The sequence below is a fragment of the Cavia porcellus genome, unplaced genomic scaffold (genome assembly GCF_034190915.1).
Source record: "Cavia porcellus strain 051 isolate PalLab524CR breed Dunkin Hartley unplaced genomic scaffold, mCavPor4.1 scaffold_11, whole genome shotgun sequence".
NCBI classification, from domain to species: Eukaryota; Metazoa; Chordata; class Mammalia; order Rodentia; family Caviidae; genus Cavia; species Cavia porcellus.
In genome coordinates this window covers 41600619-41626748 of record NW_026947494.1, presented here as the reverse complement: position 1 = coordinate 41626748, position 26130 = coordinate 41600619, and the positions used below count along the sequence as shown (strand labels likewise).

At 36.1% G+C, this 26130-nt stretch overlaps 1 protein-coding gene across 2 annotated transcripts in view; it reads right to left on the bottom strand.

Moving 5' to 3' along the window:
* Positions 1-26130, bottom strand: part of Itga2 (integrin subunit alpha 2) — a 95674-nt gene that overhangs the window by 61443 nt on the left and 8101 nt on the right. Inside the window, exon 2 of one of the 2 annotated variants that reach the window (XM_063258132.1) lies at positions 8217-8337. The exons of the other annotated variant lie outside the window; for it this stretch is intronic. Coding sequence (XP_063114202.1) covers positions 8217-8337 — 121 coding nt within the window. The remainder of the gene's footprint in view (positions 1-8216; positions 8338-26130) is intronic. 2 annotated transcript variants of the gene reach the window in all.

Sequence of the window (26130 nt, the reverse complement as noted above, 5' to 3'; positions counted from 1 at the left end):
TACTGCCATCAGAAGTTACACAAAACTATTTGCTGCTTCATGTCAATTAGCATTCCCTGAGTACTGTCCGCCTCAACTCCTCCCATCTCAATTTCAAGATCTGGTAACCGTGAAGATCAAGGGGTGTTACGACATCACCCCACTACTGTGAGAACTATGCCCCCTGAGTTAGGCAGCTGCTCTGCTGTGTGCCACTCAACAGAGGAATGTGGAAACACTCAAAATTCTCTAGAAGAAAACAAGTAAATACAAATAAAGCTTTGACAGTTTTATGGTGTGTTAACCTCTTAATGCAAGAAAAGTAGAAAACATTGAACAACCAGAGCATTCTGGTAACTGTTCAACATCAAAATGTCCTAGTCAGACATTCCTCGCTCCCTTACGTATCTGGAAGCACATTAGAAAGTGGTCTCTGTGTCATATTAATGACTACAGAGACAGTTTTAAAGACTACCACCCATCTCCTTCACTGTAAAATCCCTATCAGACAAGTCCTCACTTCCTCCTGAGGCCTCAGTGGAATCTGGTTCCTGACGACTCACCATCCTGGGAACAGCCTATGACATCACTCCCACGGGCCACTCCCAGGGGATTGAGACACTCTTAGATTAATCAGACAGGAAGTTAGGGAGGCTGGTATATTTATCCATAAAACCATATAATCAGTTGAAGCAGGAAGAAAGACACCAGGACAGAATGTTCGAAAGGAGACACTGGTGGACAAACCTTGTGGAAGTATGATGTAATGGATTAATTTAATCTTGGCCAGAAAAAAAGAGCCACCTGAATAGCTGTATGTGCTGATTCTCTGGTACAAAACAAACTCCCAAGATATAGACTTTTTATTTCCTACAGTGAAACTAGGAATTTTTCCAAGTCTATTTTAAATAACACTTACTGTTCAATTATCTTGTGGGAAAATAGTGATTATGCAGACGCCCAAAACATAGCCAATTTGCCTACCTCCAGTGGAATTCAAAATACTTTAGTTAGTAAACAGTCTTTAGAGCAATGTAGGTAGGGTAGTCCTAAACCCACAATCCAGGAGCTTTTATAAATAATCTCTTTGGTCTCTACACTCTCCAAATGTTCCTTCAATACTAGGCCTTTTTCTAGAGATTACTGAGAGATATACTTAAAATAAAATGGCAAAATATTTTGTTCAGTTCATTAAGCTGTTCAGTACAATTAAGCTCAACGTTTGTTGAACTCTATGAGCTTGATATGTTTCACATCTCCATGGGAGACCGCTGCCATATGAACTATGTTCCCTGGCTTTGTGCCATACACAACCTACGAGGCTGTACATAGTGGACAGACTTCCTAGGAGCCACATTTGATTCTAGGTATTGGAGATGCATTATTGAATAAATCACTAAAAATTTCTGACTTTGGAGCTTACATTCTAGTGAAAGAAGACATACAGTCGTCTCAGAAATAAAACGTAAGGTGGTATGAATCACTTCTTTAGAGGAAAAATGAGCGAGATAAAGTTAGGTGTGTAGCCTGGAGCATGAAATACTCAGAAAAATGAGGTGGTATTTAAATCAAGCCTTGAAGACTATGAAAGAAAGAGCCATGAGACTTTGGTGAAAGCATAATCAGGGTACAGGAAAAAATATAAAACCTTGTGGCCAGGACAGAGTACAGCAGGGCAAAGTGGTAGTTGAGGTCAAGCTGACAATGGAACCAGATCCTACAGAGGCAGGCATAGGCAGGCTTTGAAGGCTTCACCTTCTTTTCTGAGCTAACTGAGAAAGCTTTTGGAGGGTTCTCAGTAGCCAAATGACCTGACACACTGTACGGATTCTGAAACATTTCTGTTGAAATGATTATCCTGGAGCAAAGATGCACAAGTGAGGCGGCTAGAAGGTAACTGCAGTAGCCTCGGCAAGAGAGGACAGAGGGCTCCTAGGAGGCAGAGAACCGCTGGTGAGTTGGAGAGGTGTTCTGTTGAGGTGGATTATGAAAGGGGTGGGGTGGCCGGCAGGAGGTCTGAGGGACAGGGCCTTAGAATTAACAGTTCAGCTAGGTAAGCAAGGAAATGGGGAAAGCAGGAGAGCAAAAGGAAGAAGAAATGAAGGAAGAGAAGAAGGGAAGGAAGGAAGGAAGGAGGGAAGGAAGGAAGGAGGGAGGGAAGGAAGGAGGGAGGGAAGGAAGGGTGAGTCAGGTATGATCTCATGGCTAAAAAACAACAGGTTTCAGAATTCAAAGCCCTCAAGGCAGGATCTTACTGCTAGGTGCTTTAGCTGATTGTTTTATCAGTGATAAAAACTGAAATAGCAACAATGCTACACTTATATTCAGTTTATAAGGCACTTTTTATGGGGACTCTCTTCTTTGATTCTTATAAATACTCTGAGATGTTATAACTTCGGTTTTCATTCTTGCTACTTTCTGAAGCAGCTCTGGAAGTGCCCTTTTATGAAAGCACTTTATGAAGAGTGACAAAAAACACACCAAGTGCCACTGCCAATTACCATCCAACAGAGAGGTAGTCTGGGACCAGGGCTATAGCTCAGCAGCACAATGTCTGTGTGGCAAGTATAAGGTACTGAGTTTGATTTCCTGGTACAAAAAAGAAAAACGAAGAGAAGAAGAAAGAAGACAAAGAAGACGAAGAAGACAAAGACGAAGACGAAGACGAAGAATAAGAAGATGAAGAAGAAGAAGAAGAAAAAGAAGAAGACGAAGAAGATGAAGAAGATGAAGAAAAAGACGAAGACGACGACGAAGAAGAAGAAGAAGAAGAAGACGAAGAAGAAGAAGAGGAAGAAGAAGAAGAAGAAGAAGAAGAAGAAGAAGAAGAAGAAGAAGAAGAAGAAGAAGAAGAAAGACAAAAGAAAGATAGGCTAGTAAAAACAGCACAGTGTGCCCTCACCTACCTTATTCACCAGATATGGCATCATTTGACTTCTGGTTCTTCCTCTAAGTCAAAATGATCATATAGGTAAATATTTTCAAACCATTCAGGTCATGGAGGCAGCCATGACAGCACAACTAAGGGTAGGAAAACCTTATTTATCAAAGAACATAAAGGTGGATGTGACCATCATCCTCGCCCAGCAACGCTGAGCAATAAAGCCGGGACAGAACGACAGGATAAATTATGTGTAACAGATTCTAATTCAAAATTCTGAAAGCTTATTTTGCTTTATGAAGTTGATGTTAAAATGTGGATGCTTATTTATAAATGTTAATTATATCCTACCAATCCCTTCTTTGGATACTTATATAAAAAATTATACTCATCTCGAAGAACTTATCTCTGCTTCTCATTAATTTACTCCATCTTTAATACTTCTAAGCTCTACATGTAAACTTAGGCCAACTGCCTAAATTCTTTCAGTCTCACTTCCCTCATATGTAAAAGAAGTAATACTTTTCCATATCACCTAGAGTCATTATCAGCATTATGCACTTGGCAAAGAAAGAGTACTCAATAAGTAGCAAATATTGTTATGGCCAAAGTAGTGAATGACATAATCGTTGATGTCTATAAAACTGAACATTTTTATTATTTGTTTTACTTAAAATCCTCTTTTAGATGCATTTGTGGAAAACAACTCATGATATTTATAATATGCAAAGAGCTTTTAAAGCTTTTTCTTAATTAAAAAGGTAATGCTATAAGCCCATATACAGATGGGTTTTTAAAAAATTTTGTTATGACATGTTTATCTTACTTCTCTCTTTGTTTCATAAACAAAATGATTATTTATTTATTTTTTAATTTATGGAAAAAAGAAAATTTCATAGCATAGTAATAGGAGAATAACAATAGTCAAAGCATTACATGTTGTAATCTCTAAAATAGTTACTCAGAGTACAAGATATCGGAATTAAAAAATTCCCTAACCATTGATTGTACCAGTTCTCACTGGAACAAGGAAATGCATTTCTTCAAATGGAAATACCCCTAATTTTCAATCAGCCCTTAGCATGACACAGTGTTTGCAGTTTTCAGTGACTTTCGAGTCATATAATGAGCTCAGCTCATTTTGGGGATGGGCGTTTAGATTTCGCAAACTTAACCTCAGCTCCAGGAAATGATTTGAATCATAGCTCAGTCCTCTGCAGATTGTGATAAGGATTGCATTATCTACATTTGAACATCCTGTGTGTAAAACGGGAGCTCACACACAGAATGGTCCTCTTCCACTTGCACTGAAAGCAGAACCCAGCTTTCTCACAGCCAGAGGGCTGCACTGGTGCTCTGCTTGGAGGTCATCTTGCTTTTAAAGTTATGGAGCTTACTTGAGACTGTTAAAAAAGCTCAAGAATTATCAAAGGTACATCACTGCTATTGTTAGAGAAGTTTATAGTGTAATAAAATCTAATAAATAAAATCAGTAAAGGAGCCTAGATTATTTTGTTAAAATCTAGTAGATCCTAGTGTAAAAAAATAAACCTGTATATTGAGTTTTCAGAGAAAAGGGATGGGCTGAGAGATGAGAGTCAGGCTCAAAGAGGCAAATTAGAAAGAAAATCAAAGTAAGCAAAGGCAAAACGTAGCAAAATCTCAGCTTCAGAACAAGGAATAAGCAAAAAAATGGATATGTTTGAGTATGTGTACACATGCACTAGCATTTTTACATGTGCGGGTGCTACATAATACACTCAGGGGAAAATACTCAGCTTGTAAAAGGAATTCATAGCAACACCAGTTTCTATGCCCCAAGTTAACTTGATTAGTATCAGAAGGAAACCGAATGTTTAAACGGTCCTTCGCACATCTGCTAGTTCCATAATGTCTGTGTGACTGTCATAAATTAAGAGTAGGTAAGGGCACAGTGCCAATTGTCAAAACAAATAGCAATTCTGATTCCAAGTTTTACTTTATTTTCCTTGAGAGCAGTGAAAGCTGTCTGTCCTCACCGTGGTACCGGCGTGGCATGGCCCACTCACTTGGACTTTGGACTCAGCTCTGCCCACTGGTAGGATGGGGCAAAATGACATGAGGAAACCTTTCTCCTCAAATGCCCCTGTCCTCAGAAAGAGAAAATGAGCACTTCATACTAAGTTAACGTGGGTAGAGACACTAAACAAATGTGAGCGCTGTTAATGAGGAGGGGCTGGCACTCAGGCACACAGCCAGCATTGTGTGTGGCTGCCTGCTCTGCTTAGAAATCTTCTTCATTGACAACTCCGTGCAGCCTGTTTTGTACTTTCTGCACCTCACATAGTCCCAGTCCACAGTGAATTAGGTTATGCTCATGGCTTGAGCTCTTCTGTTTATATAAAGAACCCAATTGAGCTCATCACCAGATTCATTTTCTTTCCTTCCTGCGGCTCCTTTCCAAGTGGTTCGGCTCCCCCAAGCCAGGTAGGTGCTCTCTATCATCCCCCTGGGTGCTGGGGAAGCACCTACCAGCTGGTGGGTAGAGATGGACTAAAGGCAAGACTCTGGACCTAAGCTTACTGTCACTTCTTATCAGAAAAACTCCACACTAACCTGGTCAGTAAAGGAGTGCAGTCCTGTCAGCCAATAACCCCTGTCTGGTCTCTTGGGGAGACTACAAGCAGGCCAAAGTGCCTTTAGAAATGCCTGGGCTCCTGGGTCTTGATACCGGCCTAGCCTCAGGCTCTCACTATAAACTGCTCACAGATTCGTCTTTTAACAAGGTCTCAAATGCTTATAGAGCAACCTGGGGAACAAAAGGAGAATGGCTCCCTCTTACTTTCCCAAGACTCACTCTGACACATTCCTGTCAAGACTTTGAACTTTGAAGTCTTACCAAACTTTCGGTCAGAAATTGGCAAGTAATTGAATTTCCTTACGGCTATGATGTCGCTTAGCCTAACATTTCACCAAACACTGTCAGGAGCAAATTTTTTGGAGTAGGACTTTCATTCAGTCATCCAACAAATAATTATGATCCTTTAATTACAGCCAGATAACACTGGGAATCTGGGTGACACATCTGCCAGTAAAACAATGTCCCTGTACTCAGAGACAAGGATAGAAGACAGCTACTGAGCATACGAACAAAAATCATTTCAAATAGTAACAACTTGGAGATAGAAGATAAATCTGCATGCAAGGCTGGTGAGTAACCAAGAAGTGTGATGAAATGTTGTGTATAGATACGTATGCTCTGCAAGGTCTATGAGGAGCAGGTATCTGAGCTGAGACTAAAAGATGAGAACCAGCTGCCCCATAAAGATCTTGGGGAAGGGAGGATCCCAGACAGGGGAGGAGGACATGCAGGAGCTTTAAAGCAAAAATAAGCTTGGTGTGCTCAAGAAACATAAAAGACAAAGTTTAGGGAACACAAGACACAAGGAGAAAGGGTAGATGATATGGCATGGAAGGCTGGCATTTGATCGTGAAGGATTTTTAATTATTAAAATGTAAATATAAATTTAAATATATAATATAAAGTTCCTTTAAGGAACTTTAAATTATTCTAAATAAAATGAAAACTACAAAAGGGTTTATTTTGGGGATTCAGGCACAGCAGTCATAGAGAGGAGAGTCAAATAAGGGCAGGCAGGAGGGAAGCAGTAGGTTGAGCAACTATTGCAGTGATACCTAGAGGGAAGAGCCAGTGTTGGGTCCCTGTAGGATGGGGGCAGGAGAGAGGGCAGAGGAGGGGGCAGACATCATACATATTTTAATGATGAATCAACAGAACTGGCTTTTGGATGAGATAGAAGAGGATAAAAGGTCAAGGCTCTTTGGTCTTATTAGCCAGTACAGAAAGTTGAATATCTGTATTCTCCCAGTTACGTTTAGTATGTCAGTTAGGCATTAAAGTAGAGATGTTAGGACCAGGGACTTAGCTTTGTGGTATAAGCACCTGCCGGGAAAAAGCAAGATCGTGAGTTCGATCCCTTGTACCTAAATAAATAAATATTAAAAAAAATAATTTGGAGATATTGAGTGGATTATTTGCAGTGAGTGTCTACAGGAAAGAATCAGGGCTGGATATTTAAAATTGTGGGCTATCAATAACTCTGTCTGCTAAATTCCAAGGTCAAAACACTGTCTTTCTAGCCTTTTTATTATGTTATGGGTATCAAAGCAAAATTTGATGGTGGACAGAGAGATAAAACTCTTTCTCAAATTCTAAAATGTTACAGTAATTTCTAAACTTTGGGTTTTCCACCAGCCACTTTTATCCTTTCAGATTACTGACAACTCTCTCCAACATAGTCTTATTACATTATTAAATGTCCATCTTTAGCCTGATCACTTCCAATTAAATCCACCTCATGATTTATCTCCTCCCTGATGGCTTCCAAAATGTCCTGCTCTTGGACAAGACAATTTCACTTGTTTCCTCATTTTGCAGACTGGCATGCTCCAACATGCAAACATATTAGATTTAAAGTATTTAATTTCAATTGTTTGAAACATTAAACATAAACTCACATACAAAAAATTCATATTATATCTCATATTTGTGAAGCCAAGAGCAGCCCACTTAGTCACTGGGAAGTGTTCCAGACGGTGGGAATCAGACACTGAAAATGCAGAGTGAGTGTGACAGTTTGGAACCTTCTGCTGACAGGGGGATAAGGTTCCATTTACAACACCCCTATTGCTTTATTTGGACAGCAACCTGGGCACAGAAGACACTCTAGATCTTCTAAATACAGTGTTTAGAATCATCTAATTTGCCTGAGCTCATTTGCATTACCATAATGGGAAATAAAACCTGTGGTTTATAAATGTAACCCTTACAGAGCATTACAAGACTGGGAAGCACTCTGGGGCAAAGATAAAAGCTGGTAAATACACGTGGGAAAGGCACCTTTGTGAATTTTGTGTAGACGCTTGTGAGGCCCCATTCCTCTGTAGCATGGGGACTTCTAACTCGGACTGAAGCAAGTGGACAAAGCCTTGTTCAGGAGACAGTTTAAGCAGCAAGTCTATCGGCTAACAATGACCTTAAAATAGAATAAAACTGAAGCCAATATCTATCATCTGTTATCTAGTTAGCCCTCAAACATTGATTTAAACTGGTATTATAAATTTGCTATGGAATATTAGAGAAAATTTATTGAACAAGTTTTTGTCTTTAAAGGGACCATTATATTCCATTGGTTATAAACATGTGGTTGTTAAATGTCAAAGAATGATCCTTCATTTAGAAATATTTGGGAGCTATTAATAGTATAATCATGTAACCCATTAAGTAAGCAATTGATGTCAAAATTAAATTTATATACTATTATTATTGAAATTATAAAGAAGAGAGTATTCTTACCAGTTGCCTTTTGGATTTATAAACTGCTGCACTGAATAGCCAAACTGTTCACTTGAAGGACCGGAAAATATTTTTGCTTCTGAGAGACCAACATTGTATGCCAAACAACAATTTAAAAAACCTATTAGGAAAAATGAAAACATAATCCATATTTACAATTTGCAAATATATATGTATAATATAATTGTTGAAGGCCAATTAAAAACCTTTTTTGGCCTGACAATTATTGCCGTCAGTATTTAACAAGGATTAAAAGCAACTGCATCTAAGGTATTTATTTGGGATCCTGGAATTAGCTAAGCACTGCTAATTCATAAAAATCTATCTGCCATAGAAGATGGGTTACTACTATTATCTTTGTTTTGCACAGGTTCTAGGAGGTTAGTGGAGAGTATTATACAGAAGGTAGGATTTGAACACATGAGTGGTCAAGATTCTGAACCCTCAAATGACTGCACCAACTCTAAGGATTCTTAAGTAACTTGAGTTCTGCTTTTCCTCACTAACACACAAGACTCTAAGGCACCCAAGTTCTGTTTCCTCTAGATTCCACTGTAGATCTTGACATGGTTTTATATGAAGTTTACAATGAAAAAAGCAGTGATGGTGATATCAAAGGAGGTAGAAAGCATAGCTGTTTGAAAATTACATTATTTTCTTTCAAAAGAGATTCTTTTGGAGGATAAAAACGTAAGGAAAGGTATCATATAATTTTTATTCCAAGGTAACTGTCAACAGTAGTTTTTCTTTCTGATGCTTCTTTGTAAATTGTCAAAAAAAAAAAAAAAGATAATCATTAGAAAAAATATAACAAAGACCAAAGAAGATAATGCTTTGGTAGACTTTTTGAAAATGCTTGTTTCTGATGAAAAAGGAAAAAGCAGAAGGAGTAAGGCTGTCCATACTTCCTCCTTGACACAGATAGCATTAAGATAACTCGCTGCATTCTATAGGAAAGTTTTATGGCTTCCCTTACAGATGCAAATATTCTACCGGTTGTGTAGGATATGTATTTATCTTGGCAGACTCTGAAGCCAGTGACTCTTTAGGAATGTTCCACCTTCGTGGTAGCACTGGAAGCACATAGAACTTCAGAAGTCTATTGTTCTAGGCACCGCAGGCCCTGTTAGTCGTTGTGCCCTCCTGCTTCTAAGGACAAACGCTGAAGAGTGCTCCACAGGATACATGGAGTCAACCATGAAGCTTTAGCGGCTTAAAGTAGGCAACAATGACTGTCTCAGTGTCAAAATCACGCACCGAGGGATCTTCTCACTAAAGAAAATTCAGCTCATTAGTTCTTAGAATTATGTGTTATCAGGAAGAGAATTACATACATTAAGTTTGAAATACTTTGAAGCAAAATCTTACAGCTGCACTTGCAAATTTCAATGGTAACATCTACTTTTTTACAGGTAGCACTGCTCCTTTATATTTCTGAGGAGGTAAAATGCACAGCAAATTAAATGGAAAACCAGAACTTGCATTCAGAAATCTTGTGTTTCAAGTCAGAACTATTTGAATTTTACCAGTTGTCAAATACACCAGCAAAAGCTGAAAAACATGATGTTAAACTGTTCCCAGTTTTAAAGTATCTAATGCTAAAGTCAACTCTATTTATAATGCACCTTTGACTTACATTATTAAGTGCAGGATAGGTATGGCCCCTGAAAAGACACTCTGTGACTATGGATGGAGACAGTGCAGAGGCAGGAGCCATAGAGTTTGCTCAGCAAAGACAACAAGAAGCCAGCCTATCCGATGGCCCTCTCTCACTCACAAGCAACACTATTTCTAACAAAAATAGAGACTATTGTAGGGATGACAGATGAGATAAGGATCCTTACAGAAGCCAGTCTAGGACTGCCTCTGTATGGCCAGGACAGGCAAGTCATTTTACCTAATCTTCGTCTTGCTTTGTTGAAATAGGTTTTTAACAAAAGAAAACACAAACATTAAAAAAAAAAAAAAAAAAAAAAAAAACACCTTAATGTGGGAAAGAATAGATCTAACACATAAAATGACTTCTATCTCTCACAAATAATTAATCCTTGACAAATAATATAATGGCAAGAAATTGTAGAGTTCATTTCATCATCTAACAGTTAGATTTTAACTTCATTTTAGTCATGCCTCGCTTAATGACACGTGTTTAGAGAAATATAGCATTTGGAAATTTGTTATTCTACAAACGCTAGTGAGTATATTGAAAGAACCTATAATATAGCTATGACATCCCTAGGTGATATAATATTATGGGAACTCCTCCAATTATGTGGTCTATTATTGACCAAATGTCCTTATGAAGTACATATTGACAGTATATGTCTATTGTTTTATATGCCTATATGTTTAATATTATCAATATACATATAAGGAGACTAGAGTTTTATCATCTAGCAGTCTAATTGTATTACATATGCATGTGTACATATGCACAGTTATATGTGTGCGTACATGTAAATATACACATATACACAATATTATTAACAATGTGAAGGTGATCATTTTATCCTTCTGGTTCCAAAACATCGTGGTCATGCTAGTGCACTGAAAATAAAATCCATTTTCTTTTTGACAGTTTCAAAAGTCTTTCAAGATCTGGCGCTTGTGTAGAACTCTGCTCTGTTTACAGAGACCTCCTTGACGCCTCTATCTAGGAGCAGCACTCCTTCCCTATTTTATTATCATAAGTTATCAGCTGACCACATTAATGTTTTTGGTTGGATCATTGAACACAACTGTTTGCAGTCTCTCTGTTTGAATGTTCACTTTGTATGCTTTGATACTGTGACCTGAGCAATAATGTGTAGTCTGTTAACTGGTGATTTCTTACTGTTTTTTTTTTTTTTTTTGTAGTTCTGTATTACTTGTAGCCTTGCACCACTTTGTTTTGTTTTGTTTTTTTCTCTTTTTCCTTTTAAATAAAATTTAAAAAAAATAAGTTATCACCTGACATTATCTCATATATATATAATGTTTGGTCTCTGTTGCCGTCTGCTAAAAGCTAAGTTCCCTGAGAGACTAAGGGCAATGTAAATCAGTTAAATTTCACTTAAAATTAATCTATGTCCCTCACTAATGATCTGATATACAGGGAATACTGAGATGGAAAAGATCGCAGAGACTTATGTATATTCAATTAATGCAAGAGCAATTAAATTGGATACATTACTTTTTGTATCTTTCTCTTTATACTGTAATGAATACTCAGTTTGTATCCCACTACTTGTTCTTGGTAATGTAGGAAATATCTTGCTTCATTTGATATCCAGCTTAAGCCTGTGCAACAGTAAACTTCAGCTATTGTTGCTATTAATTTGCAAATAATAAAACTGGACCTTGTGAAGGTTCAATGTCTTTCTTGATCACTGTTAAACACCTGGTGTCTGACATCTTAGTCTTGGTTCAACATTTCCAGCTTTACTATTGAGCATTCTACTCATGAATAATTTACTCATTCCCTTACATAACATGTCATTCACTCCCATTGCTTTATTCCATGGATTTTAAATTTCTTTTTGCCTGCTATTGAAATCTTTCCCTCAAAACTTTGTTTTATTAGTTAAAACTAGATGATATCACTTCACAGAGTATTTCTCTTAAAAATACATTTATAATAAAATATGCCTAGCTTTCCACATTTGGCATATCTGATCATTGACATCTGATCAATGTCATCCGATCAATGACATCTGATCATTTTATATACATTTAATACTTTTACATAGAGTACTGTCTGACACAATGACTATTTCTTCTTTGTAATCTCAGTGATTATAACATGTTTCTATGTCTTTTGTCAAAATCTAAATGGGTTATACAGAGATTAAGAACTATTTTGTTCATCTCATTTCTTCCATTGCATCTATGCCCACATTTCTGTAAGTAGTAACAAATGAACCACACAAAGAATATACAGATCCTTTATGCAAGAAATTTTTCTAAGTCCCGAGAATATAGCAAATAAACAAAATGGACAATGCCCCTACTCATTCAGCTGATTTGACTAAAAGTCAAATTATTTTGTTTTTTGTCTTTTTCATTTTTATCAGTACCTGGGATGGAACTTACGACCGCTTGCTTGCAAGGCAGGTGCTTATGCCGCTGAGCTAAACCCCCAGCCCCCAAATTATCTCTTAATATGCTGTGTAAAAATGCAGAGAGGTACACTGCACTGAGTCAAAAATTAAGATTGGGAGTAAATTTTGTTAAAGTATCACAGAAGATGTAGAAATTGATCTGGACATTGAAGGATAAATTGGAATTCACAACCTTAGAGGGAGACAAAATTCATTCCAGGGTCAAAGGACTTCATATGCAGCAAGCACGAAGAAATAAAAGAATAGTGTGGGAATGGTGAAATGTCTTGCTTTAGAATGTTGTCAGTCACTTCATTAATGTAAACATTTCCAGATTTGTATTAGGTACAGTGAGTCTCAAACATATCTGAACGTTTCCCACCTGGGAACTTATTATTCAGAATGTAAATCTTTCTTCTTTGTTCTTGAGTGATGCCTGTGAGTATAATAACAGTATAACAAACTCAAAGTATTTATCAAAGGTGACCTTGAAACACATTTATTAAAGAGGTCAAAGAATTTCCAGTAAATTTCACCAAAACTTAACACAAATATAAACATTTGTCTCCTGCAGTATTAATTGGTTTCTTCTGTTTTCTCAACAAAAAATTAATTCTGTTTCATCCTTGATTTTAAACTGGCTTCTTGCCATTTTAATATCTACATGTAAGCTTGATAGTTAAGCACAAATTAATTTATGCAGATTTTGTCAACTCATTTAAAAAATTTAATGAAAATATAAAAATGGTATTCAAAATAGAACAAAAATATAAAGTATTAACATAGTAAGCAGTCCAATCATGAGTGTATTTTATTTTGCTGCTCTCAAAATTTCCCCTAGTGTATTATAATACAACCACACTATATAGGAATCAAAATATAAATAATCAAAAAAGCAAACTACTTTGTTATCTAGACTGGCAGGACTATACACATGACTTCAACTTTATTTACAATGGCTCATTATCCTACTCATAAAGATATCATTTATAATATGGTATAAAGGGAAATAGTGTCCCATTAGTGGGATTTGAGTCAATTTCATTTGTGTCAAACATATACAAAGATCTGAATCTCTACATTTATGCCTCTACATATAAAAGAGTACTGGTTAAAAGTGTCTTTCATTTCTATATCTTAAATAGGCACGCGGTAACATTTTAATTCCATGAACGTCTATGTGGATGTCTTTTCAGTTACAGCTAGAAAGTAGCAAGAATGACAGGTTACGTGTGTTCAACACAAGGGAGAATATTTTGAGGGGATAAATGCCACTGTGTTTTTCAATGTAATACATTTTAAAAATTTAAACGCTCACCATATTTTTCAGACACACTTACATAGTGAGGAACATTGAGAGATGAAGTAATATCGCCCACCAGGACAACGAAGGCTCGTGGACGATGCTACAAAATAGTAAAGTCACCAAGCTCACGCTTCTTTCCTGTAACAGAACCCACTGTGTGTGCAGGTGTCTCTCTAAGACCCTTAATGCAGCTACTAGGAGACCACAGAGGCCAAAGGAACCGACTTGAGCGTACTCGTGCTGCTTGCTGTGGTGTGAGTTGTAAAGTCCTTTTTTTTCATGACGCAGTAACAGGCTAACATATTAGCTGGTACACAGGGCAAAGCCAAATGCCAAATTTAACAGAGTAGAGAACAAAACTCCATAGCCATAAAGTTGGAAGCCAAATGACAGTGAAAATGTACTATTTACCAGAAATGTTCAGAAGTCTCAAAGTACACTGAATTTTCTTATAGGGATATGAATCTTATCCCAATTTTAAGAGACAGGGAGACAGACTCTAACTGACATCTCACAAATAGTATTCTATTCATGATTTGTGGCTTTTTAAATAGAATATGAATTCATTCTTGACACTCTGTGTTCATATCAAAGGAATGTGAGCTTTTCTTCCATGGCCAGAAATAAACCTTTGCTATAGTGTTTACTCTACGGGATAACACAGACTCAACTATGCCTCCCTCAAAATTCATATATTGAAGTCCTAATTCCTAATATGACTGTATTTAGTACAGAGGCTCCAAGGAAATAAGAAGGGTTAAATAAGAATATCACTGTGGAGCTCTAATCCAACAGGATCAGAGTCCATTTAAAGAAGAGAAAGAGAAACATTGTTCTCACACAGCACACGACCAAGGAGAGGCCATGAGAGAATGGAGACCGAAGGTGGCTATGGATAAACCAGCAAAGGAGTCTCCTGCAGAAACCAATCCAGAAAGACAGCACCTTCATCTCCAAGTCTCGGTCTCCATAACTACAAGACATATACTTACTCTGTTTAAACCACCCCTTCTCGGGTATTGTATTATAGCAGCTCAAACAAACTAATAGGGGAAATCAGATGTTAAGAGTATATTAAATTTAACATTCTACATTCTGTCACTACACAGTGTACATAGATAAACATGAGGTGAAATACATACTAGTTCCACTTCTATCATTTAAGGCTCATATTATACATGAAAAAAAAAATCCATGTCTTTTAGACCAAGCAACTTCACTGACTCCTGTACTATGTGACTAGGTCACTTCAAATCCTCCCTCTGCTTCAACAATTCAACTAGAAGGCAATAAACATTTCACAAAGTTCAGTGTTATTGTTCCTTTGATCCATTTACTATGACTTAATGCCTTTTACAACTCAGTATATTCTCTTCTTTTTCAAAGGGATGCTAGAGGCTGAGCTACATCTGGCAGACTCGCTGTTCCAGGGCTGAGAGGGAAACAGTGAGATACAGGAGAAAGAATGTTGGCCCAAGAATTACTAGGACAACTATTAGCAACGTCATTTCTTGAATTCATTTTATATTTTTCCACTTCCTCCTAAATTCCTTTTGTGTGAAAGAAGAAATTCCTATCTCTCACTCACCAAAAAACTAACACTATCTATTGATTAACTTTACAAGTAACAAGTTATATTTCAAAAGTATTGAGGTAATATATGGAGAAAAACAGACATAACTAAAATTAGCATTCTATTATACTTCTCATCACAGGCCACTTCTCAATAAAGGACTGGTTAGGAGTGTTCGCTGACAATCTGAGTCTCTACACACCTTTCCTCAGACTTACCTTGATATTTTCCATTTGCATCTCCTACCACAGCATACGGCCTGGAAATGTTGCTGGACCATCCTTGTGTGTAAATCTGAGCTCAGCAGCTGCATGATCGCCCCTCCCCTACTTCTCTTCCTAAGACACTTTAGCTCAGTGAAGTAGAGTCTTAGCTCCTCTTTAAACACATTCTGACCTCAGCCTTTTATGGCTATTTTGCCTGCTTGGAATGCTCTCTTTCCAAGAGCTGTGTATTCATTCACTTCCTTTCAGTTTCCTTCACACACAAACTCAGAAATGTCACTCACTCCCTGCAGTAGGCTGACTGTAGAGCACCATCCACTGACCCCCACTGGCTGAGACTCACGCTCTTATGTAAAGACAGGAACCATAGATTTGAAGATTCAAAAAGCAAAACCAAATGTCACAGATAGAACTTCTTTAATTACATTATATAAGACCATAACTTTCACCTTGCTGACAGGTGCTTTTCCTTGATGACCTTAACCAAGCGCAGAGGACCCCAAGGCAAGGAGCTGAGGCAGCTTCTGGTGGGGAGATGGAGGAGCAAAGGCTCCAGCCAAAAGCCCTTGAGGAAATGGGTTCTATTGATAATCAGAGTCAGCAGAAAAGTGAGTCAATCGGGCACTCAGATCAGGTCTCAGCCACTCAGATCAGTTCTCAGTACTGGCTGACACTTTGATTACAGATTCGTAAGAAATGGAAGTAGAAGACCCCAAACAAGCCATGTTCAGACTTCTGACCCTGAGCAACTGTGAGATAAATGTATATTACTTTATAGCAGTACACGTGTGGCAATTTGTCATTCAACAATGTATCACTAACACAGAACACTACATAAAACATCTGTACCTCCAAATTTATTCTAATAGAATAGTCACATTATGTCATATAGCCATTATTTTATTGTCTGCTTCATCATTAATATTTAAGGGGAAGGTACAAATTTTGTAGGGACTGAAGATTTTGCAATATAAGAAAGACTGTATAAAGGGAAAAATTGCTGAACAAATTCAAGTGTAAAATTAAATATTTATTAGGAATGAATAAAGCAATCCTAGCAAATTAAATATTTTTCAAAAACTGAAAAATTCAAAACTTGCAAATGTTTCACAGATTCCCTGAAACAGAGCTGTAAGCTTCCTTTCCCTACAGTTTCCAGCTCTGCATCTTTTGGTCACTCTTTCACATCACAACTCTTTCATAAAATCAAATTCTTTAAAGATAGTGAGAGGATTTACTTCTTCTACCATGACAAGATGTATTTTATAATAAAGGAACATTGCTTTTATTTTCATACGTGTTTATTTGTAATGTCATGAATTTTTAGAACTTTTCTAATGTCATAAGGGTGCTATAATATTTTAAGGCACCTCACATATTACAATAACTAATCCGAAAACTCTGAACTGGCGAAATTTATTAGTTTGCTGCTGATGTCCTCCCCTTGCTGTTGCAGTATATTATTCTAGGGTTGAAAATCACCAGGGACTTTAAATTTTGTATGTTTAACAGAATATCAGGGTAAGGACACATGAGAAGGACCCCACACTTGTTTCCTGGGAAATCTACTTTATTCCTAACGGTAGGATCTGGGTCTAGTTTGCTAATCACCATATCGCTCTGTTATCATAATAGTGCACTGCAGATACACTCACTGTTTCACCATTTCACCAAACAATATGTTATATATAAAATGGAACAACATTAAAATCAATTTAAATAGTAAATAACTCCTCAGAATTCTGGGTTGGTTAGTTCACAGGAAGTTATATGAATATAGGCTACTGAGCAGATATGGAGACACATAGATTAATAGATATATGAGTAAATATCAAATGTACTTGTTATATATAATGTAAACGAACATACTACTATATATTGCATATTTAAATGTGTACATATGTATAAGTTTCTGCTTAGAATTTTAGAAAAACACTTTACACTTTCTTTTTTTTTAAATTTCATTTAAAAGGAAAAAGAGAAAAAACAAAACAAAACAAAGCGGTGTAAGGGTACAAGTAATACAGAACTACCAAAAAAAAAAAAAAACAGTAAGAAATCACCAGTTAATAGATTACATATTATCATCTTAGAGATAGTTGCTCAAGTCACAGTATCAAAGCATACAAAGTGGACAAACAGTGAGACTGTAAACAGTTGTGTTAAATGATCCAACCAAAAACATTAATATGGTCATCTATTTAACACCCCTAAACACACTTGCAGTTGTATCCTTTAGAGCACTTTTTTTCCCCTCTCTTTTTTACAACACAATTTACACATTTTGGGTTTTATTACTCTTTAGTTCTTATTACTTTTTTTTTTGGAAGAGAATAAAGTCAAATATGGCAAAACAAAGCTGTCAGTCAAAAAAAGGATAGACATAGCACATGATGTAAAAACAGAGTACAAGGTTATCAACAATGGTTACCATAATGTCTCTTGCTTCATTTGTTATAGTAGAGCTCTTAAAAGAAGATCAGTTATATTTGATGGTGATCAAGTGGCTGCAGTATGCCAGAGGTAGAACTATAGTAATTTTTAACAAAAAAAAAAAAATATTTACAGAGCAAGAGCAAGAGTATATGGTAGTGTCCAAGAGTTACACACACAATTTTCTATTTAAAATTTTAGAGCATATTTAACACTGCTTCTTTTTTGTTAATATATGATTGGGATATACAGTAATTATGTTCATCTGGGGGAGTTGGTACATACACGTATCACATCTTGATCATTTAATACTTTTTATCTAGCTACAGGACAACCATAAAAAGAAGATTATATTTGAGGGAGGAAGGGATGGCAGAAGTTTGCTAGAGGTAGAATTCTCATATTTTTTAACTGAAAAATTCATCTATTGAGCAAAGACAAGAGTATATAGCAGTAGTGTCTGAGGGTTGGACAGCTCTGTGCCTTTGACAAGCTTCTCATTCTATATAAGTTACTGCTTTATCAGCTGTAAAGTAGATGTAATATATATGTCTACCTCATTATCATCAAACAATTTATAAAAAAACTTTCAACCAGGCACCTAACCAATGATAGGCACATCGTAAAGCTAGTTTGCTTTTACTCAATAGCATTATGTATTACTGAATGTAGCACACATTTGGAGACATTTAATGTCATATCAATTGAGAATCCCACTTTCACCACAAACATAAAAAGCATATACTAAATAGATTTCTATTTAGGTTTTGAGATGACATGTTGCTGCATTCTGCTGAGGCACATAAAAAGCAAACCATAAAAAGTAAGAAAATATTATCTGTTCATGGACACTGCAGGAAGCTACATTGACAGGAAGTGGCGTTAGTCAGATCCTGCTTCTGCAACTAAGCAAACACACTTCTAATTCTACAGTAGCTAATCATTACTCAGGATATATATGACCACAGGAAATGGTCACAGGTCACGCCGGGTCTTTAAAACACATACATAGTCACAGGAAATCTCATTGTTATTAGCAGATAGAAACTATACTGTCCAGCCAAAAGCCTCTAAACTTAGAAGCTAGAGACCACATAGAAATGACCCCATACTAAATACAGAGTTCAGCTTTCTAATGTCTGGCTTATAGGTATTACATTTTTTAAAAGTTAGTGCACACTTCAAAGCACAAAATGAAATATAAAATTGCTTTTGGCTGCAGCAGCACAACAGTCCCTCTTGCTTTTATTAAGAAGGAAAAATGCAACTTTCTTTAAAAAGTCTTTAAATGTCAAACTATAGTCAACAGATGTAATTGCTACCATTTCACCTCCACAGGTACCGTTAGAAAGGGAGAGGCATCTCCTGGAGAGAACTGCTTCAGATCTTCCGGTTCTCCAGGTACTTTGCAGGCACGCTGGACACATCATCATTTAAGAAGAGCTTTTTATCAAGTAAATAAACAGTAATAAAAATGGATGAATACCAAGTATATGGATTTTGGAAAAAACATATGTGTGCTCACACTCTGCAAAATACTTTGCCTTTCACAATCCCACTTGATACTTGCAGTGACCCAATAAAGTAGGGAAAAATTTGCCTGTGAATTTTATCTAAAGTCACCTAGAAAAATGATAGCATTTAACTTAGTCCTCAGAGATAGTGGTATCATGAGCATTAAATATGCTTAACTCAGTTGTTTCAACTGGAAGAAATTCTGTCCATCTGGACTTTGACAATGTCTGGACTGACTGATGATTGACACTGGTATGAGGGTTGGAAATGCTACCATAAATAGATGGAGGACAGAAATGTTATACAGCACTATATCCCACAATGCATAAACCACTTCCTTTTACAACTCTCCTAGAAGAAATTGTGAAGCTTTAAATCTCAATAAGGTTGATCTAAACCTTGGTCTAAACAGTGAACACCATTATAAGCACCATTAGGTTAGTTAAGATACTATGGTGGTTTTAAGCATGTGTGAAAATATTTTTGGATTCTCTCATCTAGGAGACTCTTCCTTCCCAAGAATGTTGATGGGACTTTGTCATTGTTTTGATAAATAGATGTAACTGTGATTTCTTAGTCAAACTTACAAAAAAAAATGTTGATTCTACCAATTTGCACTTGACTTTGGAGCCCAACTCATCATGCAAGAAGTGGAGCTGTCCAGAGCATGCATGGTGGAGAGACTGGAGATACCACACAAAGAAAGAAAGGTGTCTGCTCTAATATCCACAGATGAGAGCCCTAAATCCAGAATGACCTCCGGGGTCATTCTCAAAGTTTTCCCCAACAACAACGAGAGATAATTAATGATGGCTGTGGTTTTAAGCCACTAAGTTTTGGGGTAATTGGTAACATAGCAGTATTTAACCAGAGCAATCTACAGATTCAGTTATGAACAGTCAAGTGCTCTGGCAAACAGAATACTTTCACACTCTGTCAAAGGGTTATGACTCATGGAAACACAGAAACATTAACTAGTGGTTATGCTCCTCTAGTGGAAATAACTGTAGTTAGCATGTGAAAATAAGAGAAAAAGGGAAGTCTTTTAAAGAGATTTTCGAAGATTATCTAGTGGTTATTTCGAAATAATAGAATACTATAGGTTGGAGCCCTGGACCTTAATTACTTCAAAAGTCAATTATTATGAAAATGCAAAGGGATGCTGACTATATATCATCTTGAAGTTACTTCTAAGCTTAACTTTTAAAGCCATAATCTGCAAATATTTTTGAAAGACATTTTAAAATAACATGAAAATTTATTCTCATGAATAAAAATAATGAAAATTAAAATAAATATTCAGCACTACTTTACAGCCATAGAAATATAAAATAATAAATGAAAATCTAATGTCAGCAAAATTAGTAAACAGCCACCTTACAAGTGGCCACACTGTTCAACATGGGTGAGAGTTTATAAAAATATAAGCATAATCTTTGAAAGAATAATGCCTCTGCTGGTAATCCAAAAACAAAAAGAAAAAAATGTATCCTGTATAATATTTTTATAGCCACATTATTTACAGAAGGGGAAAATTCACAGGAAACAACCTAAATGTATAACAATGAGACCATAGAAAACTGTGACATGGCAGGATGTATCAATGTACAGTTATAAATATGAAACGCGTTTGGAAAAATACATACAAAATACACTGAGAAAATTATTCAACTGCATGCATACAGTGAAGACAGCAAACAAAATCTACACTTTTAAATATCAAGAGAAGAAAGCCTATCTTTGTTAAGATGCATATTGTACTATTTGTCATTTTTGTATAAAGACAATTATTGAGTTTTTTAAAGAGCAGTCTTTGTAAATTGAATTATTAATGAAGTTTAATATTTCAATAGAATAATCTACTTCACATTAAGTAAAGGTATCAGTTAATATAAGCAAATACACAGATTTACGAAATTAAAGTTAAAATTACTATTTTAAATTTAAAAACTTTTTGATGTACCAAAGACTCTATTACTGAGCTATACTCTAGTCCATTTACTTGCCTATTTATTTATTTAAGAAGTGTTTTGCTCAGTTCCCCAAGCTGGCCTCAAAATTGAGATCCTCCTGCCTCAGCTTCTGAATTTGCTGGGGTTATAGGAATGTGTCAATGCATCTGGTTTGTTAATTAAAATCTTTTCTATCATAAAATTGAAATTTTAGAATACCAATCAGCATAGATCATCATTTTAACCCACTGTGCAAAAATAAAATAGCCTACTTTTCCAACAGTTTAAATGTCAATAAATAATATACAAGAAATTTGGAAAGTGAAAATTATTATGTTTTTTAAAAGGTAACCCCTAAAATGTTACTCGAGATTTTCTTGTTTGGTAATAATGGACTTCATTATTTGAACAGACTTTCCCACTGCAGATGGCTGAAAAACTTATAAGAAATGAAAATATACATAGTCTAACATAGACTTCCTGACAGGACTGAAGAAAGAAATTCAGGGAAGAGAATTAGGCTGTTGGATGGCTTTTTGCATTACGAGAAGTGGAGACAAAGAGATTTTCCAATACTAACAAAGTCCATGGCAAGGCACGGATGGTGGAGACAAATGTTAGAGGAACGTTGCTCACTTCCAGGATTGGGGGGGGGGGGGTTAAGACAGAGACAGAGACAGAGACAGAGACAGAGACAGAGACAAAAACAGAGACATACAGAGAAAGAGAGGAGAGAGAGAGAGAGAGAGAGAGAGAGAGAGAGAGAGCACAACTATTAGCTCATTCAACTCTACACGCGTCAATGAATTAATCTAGGAGAATTAATCGATGAGTTAGCACCGGTACGATCCACTCACTTCTCTAGGCCGCACCACTGAACACTGCTGCATTGGCGCAAGCTCTCAGGACACGAGCTTTTGGAGGATACTCTGCATTGACCATGAATGACACTCTTGTTTCTAGAACGCTGCTTCAAAAGAAGCAAATGCAAATGTTTTTCTTAGAAATAATCGTCCTAAGATTCGTATTATATTCTCAAAAAATTTTTCTAATCTAATATCCAGCAAGGCAAGGCGGGCAGGCAGGAAGACCCTATCTCAAAATAAAAAATAAAAAAATAAAGGACTTGGGATGCAGTATGAAGGCATTTAGTATGAAGGCCCCAGATTCAATCCCGAGTAAAACACACACACACACATATACACACAAACACATATACACACATAATGTCTATTATGAGCATATTTAATAATGTAGTATCAAAATCTTTTTACTAAGATTGTAAACATGAAAATGATGTCTTTAATGTTCTACATGTTGTTCGTTGTTGTATTGGAAGCGCCAGTTGGTTCAGTGTGGCAAGAAAAGATAATGAAAGATGAAACATTTGGGAAAGATGAAATAATATACTAATTAATAAATGATATGATAATGCACAGTCTGAGAGGACTAGAAAAACGCAATTATCAGATTAGTAGATAGGAATACTTCATATTATAAATATGTCAATTATTTCTCAATTAATCAATACAGTCATGCAATTAACATTTTAAAATATTTTAAGACTTAAAAGATTCAAAGATATTAACAAGCTCATTCTAAAATGCAAAAGCCAAGACACTTCTGAAGGGGAGAAATACTGAACCAATTTCTCTATGGGAAAACAGGACTTTCTGTAAATTTTTAGTTACAGTAAAGTGATACTGAAATAGAGCAGATCGGTCAGAAACAGATCAAAGTATATGTCACATTTTATATATGAGAAAGATGGCTTTGTAGATGGATTTTCAGTAGAGCTGAGCTAATCAGTTATCTCTTTAAAAGATTTTTAAAAATATCTTTGACTCCTACTTCCCATCATTCTGAAAAATCAGCTACAGGACAATACAGGTCTAACTGAAAATACAAAACAAATAGATGTTTTTGATGAAGTAGAACAATATCTTCAAGACCTTGAACTAGGGAACTATTCTTTGAACACAATACTAGGGGGGAAAAAAACTTGATACATTTAACTATAGTAACCTTAAGTACATTATTAAAAGGAGCAAGTCCTCCAAATGAAAGGATATATTTGAAACAAACATAACTAATTCATATTAGGACATAGAAACAACTACTAAAAATGAACACAGACAAATCCCATTGAGAATGGTATAGTCATTTCCATCTGGCTACCTTAGGTGTCCCATAGAAAAAGGAATAAAAATGTGTAATAAAATGAAAGCATATTAAACTATATTAGCATGCAAAGAAATGTTAATTATAGTCATAATGAGATGCTCTCAACAGACAACACATGGCTAAAGCTTAAAACTCCTATTATCCAAAGTAGGCAAGAAGACTATTAGCTCAAGCATTTTGAAAACTATCAGAATTTACTAAAGATGAATATTTGCATTCCCTATGGACCAGAAATTTCAGTACCTGATCAGTGCTGGTAGAAATGTATACAGAACAGGATTATTTATAATAGCTTATAACGTAAACTGATCAAATGTCCAACAATGAATGGGTAAATAGCTGCAGTATATTTAAACAATGGAAATGTAGTATGGACATAGCGGTGAAAAAACAGGGGTGACACATACATACAACATAAATAAATCTCACACACAATGTTAACAGAGGTCAGACAGAAGAATTTGCACTCTGTGTGCCTGCACATGCTTGTGCATTGAAAGCCAAACAAAATCAAACATTAGAGTTTAGGAGATGTATACTTTTCTAGTGAAAGTATAAATAAAAGCAAAATGATTATCAAAAAATAAGAATTTTTTATTGGGGGGAAAAACACATTGAGTACTCCTGATTCCCTGGCATTTTTTTTAACCTGAGCTGCAGGTACATAATTTTTTTAAAAATAACATGTCAAATCCAGCAGTGCTGGTGAACTTCACAATTCCAGCATGCAGGGAGACTGAGCCAGGAGCTTGAGCCTTGCTTTGGGCAGCAGAGGGACTTAGCAAGACTCTAAAAAATTAAAATTTTAAATTAAAAAAACTTTTTTAAGGGGATACAAATTAGTGAAAAGGCCCTGAGCTCAATTCCCTACAACTGAAAAAACAAAACAAAGCAATATAACCCATATAAACAAGATGGCTAAGCTGTGGTGGGGAACATTTCTCCATGGATATCTCACAACCCTCCTTTTCTGCTGAAGATGTGAAAGATGAAAGATCTTATGTGGAAAATGCAAGCCCCTGACCATTCTTTGTGTTTTCTGTAGGCTACTTTCAGAAATAAGGATTGTTCCTGCGGAGCACAGAGCAGATTGGCTGCTGCTTCTTATAAAACAGCAGGTTCACCAGGCTCAGCGCTCCTTTGATGCAGTGTAACCTGCTGCATGCGTCGGAGTCTGTCTGGACACTCTCTGCGGCTGCTCTGTGACGCAGGGGCCAGATGGAACAAACACAAAAATGCTGACACCCATATTGCATGTTATTTTATGAGCGATAAAGATCTTTGTCTCTGATCCAGAAATCTTGTGTCATTTGCCAACATCCATGAAATAGTAACAAGCATGGTTACTAAATTCAATAGGGTGAACTCTAATCCAAGTCCTGAGAAGTTACTTTTTATGAATATTGCTGTATGTTACATTTTACAGTTAAAAATTTAAATGTTAATGAAATTCTATTTTTCTTTTGACTCATCATTTCTGAGTGCTTACTACATGCTAGGCTCTGCGAATACAGTGATCAACAAAACAAACATGATTTTTAAGAATATTTTCAATGACAGAGTCAAGCAAAAGATAAATTATAGTGCTGCTTTTTTGAGAAGAAGAGAAAAGAAGATTAGGAAAGGATTTGGAGAGGTACAAAATATAACTGAACGTCTTAATATGTTTATCAATTGTGTTCCATGGCAACAGAGCAAGAGATATTTCAAGACAAAGGACAAACATTTGTTAAAAGCAAACTGTCAATGAAATGTAATCTAATTCACTAACTAAAATAATGTTTTAATAAATTCAGATAAACCTACAGATAGAGTGATTTAGACACATATTTAGGGGGAAGAACTAGGAACTTTTGAGCTTGACATTTATCATAAAGTGTGGCTTTTATTTTGTGTTACAGTAGCAGCAGTATATGGTTCATACATTTATGATTCATTCAGCATCAGGCTGCCGAGGTAGTTCTCAGTGCTTGCAGTCTGCAGCTGTGGATGAGTTAGTGAAACAGACTGTGACAATGCTATGGAAGGGGCAATGGGAGAAATGAAATTTAAATCAGGACTAGAGGATTGGTGTGCTTCCCATGACTGCGAGAACTGAGAATCGTTTAAATTGAGATTTAAACGATTTACATCATGGGAGATGGGAGCTGGAGTATTACAGAATAAGAGAAAATGGACAAAGGCAAGAAAATGCAAGGCTGTGTTCTTAAAAAGAGCTCATTTGGATCATAAGAAAAAAATGACACTAATATTTTGAAGTCTGATTATCTGGGGTAAAAGTTAACCTCTATAATATCAGAGACTTCTCAATTACCACACCATTTATATAATTTATTTACTTATTTTTAATTTCGCATTATATTATTACTACTACATTTTATACTGAAAGAAAAATAGATCTCATATAAAAACGTTCCAGTTGCCTAGGCTGTTTTTCTCCCCGCCCCACTACCCCAGAAGCATGTTGGTAAGCGTAGAAACGTAAAGCACTTATTGTGAAATATCTATTTGATTCACCAGGATTCAGAATATGATTTAGAAGGAGTTATAAAATCCAAGAAGGTTCATCTTCTGACAAGCATGCAAAAAGTGATTTGGTTAAAGGAACCGAATGTAACTGGTGAACAATTTGGAATAGAGTTGTCTGG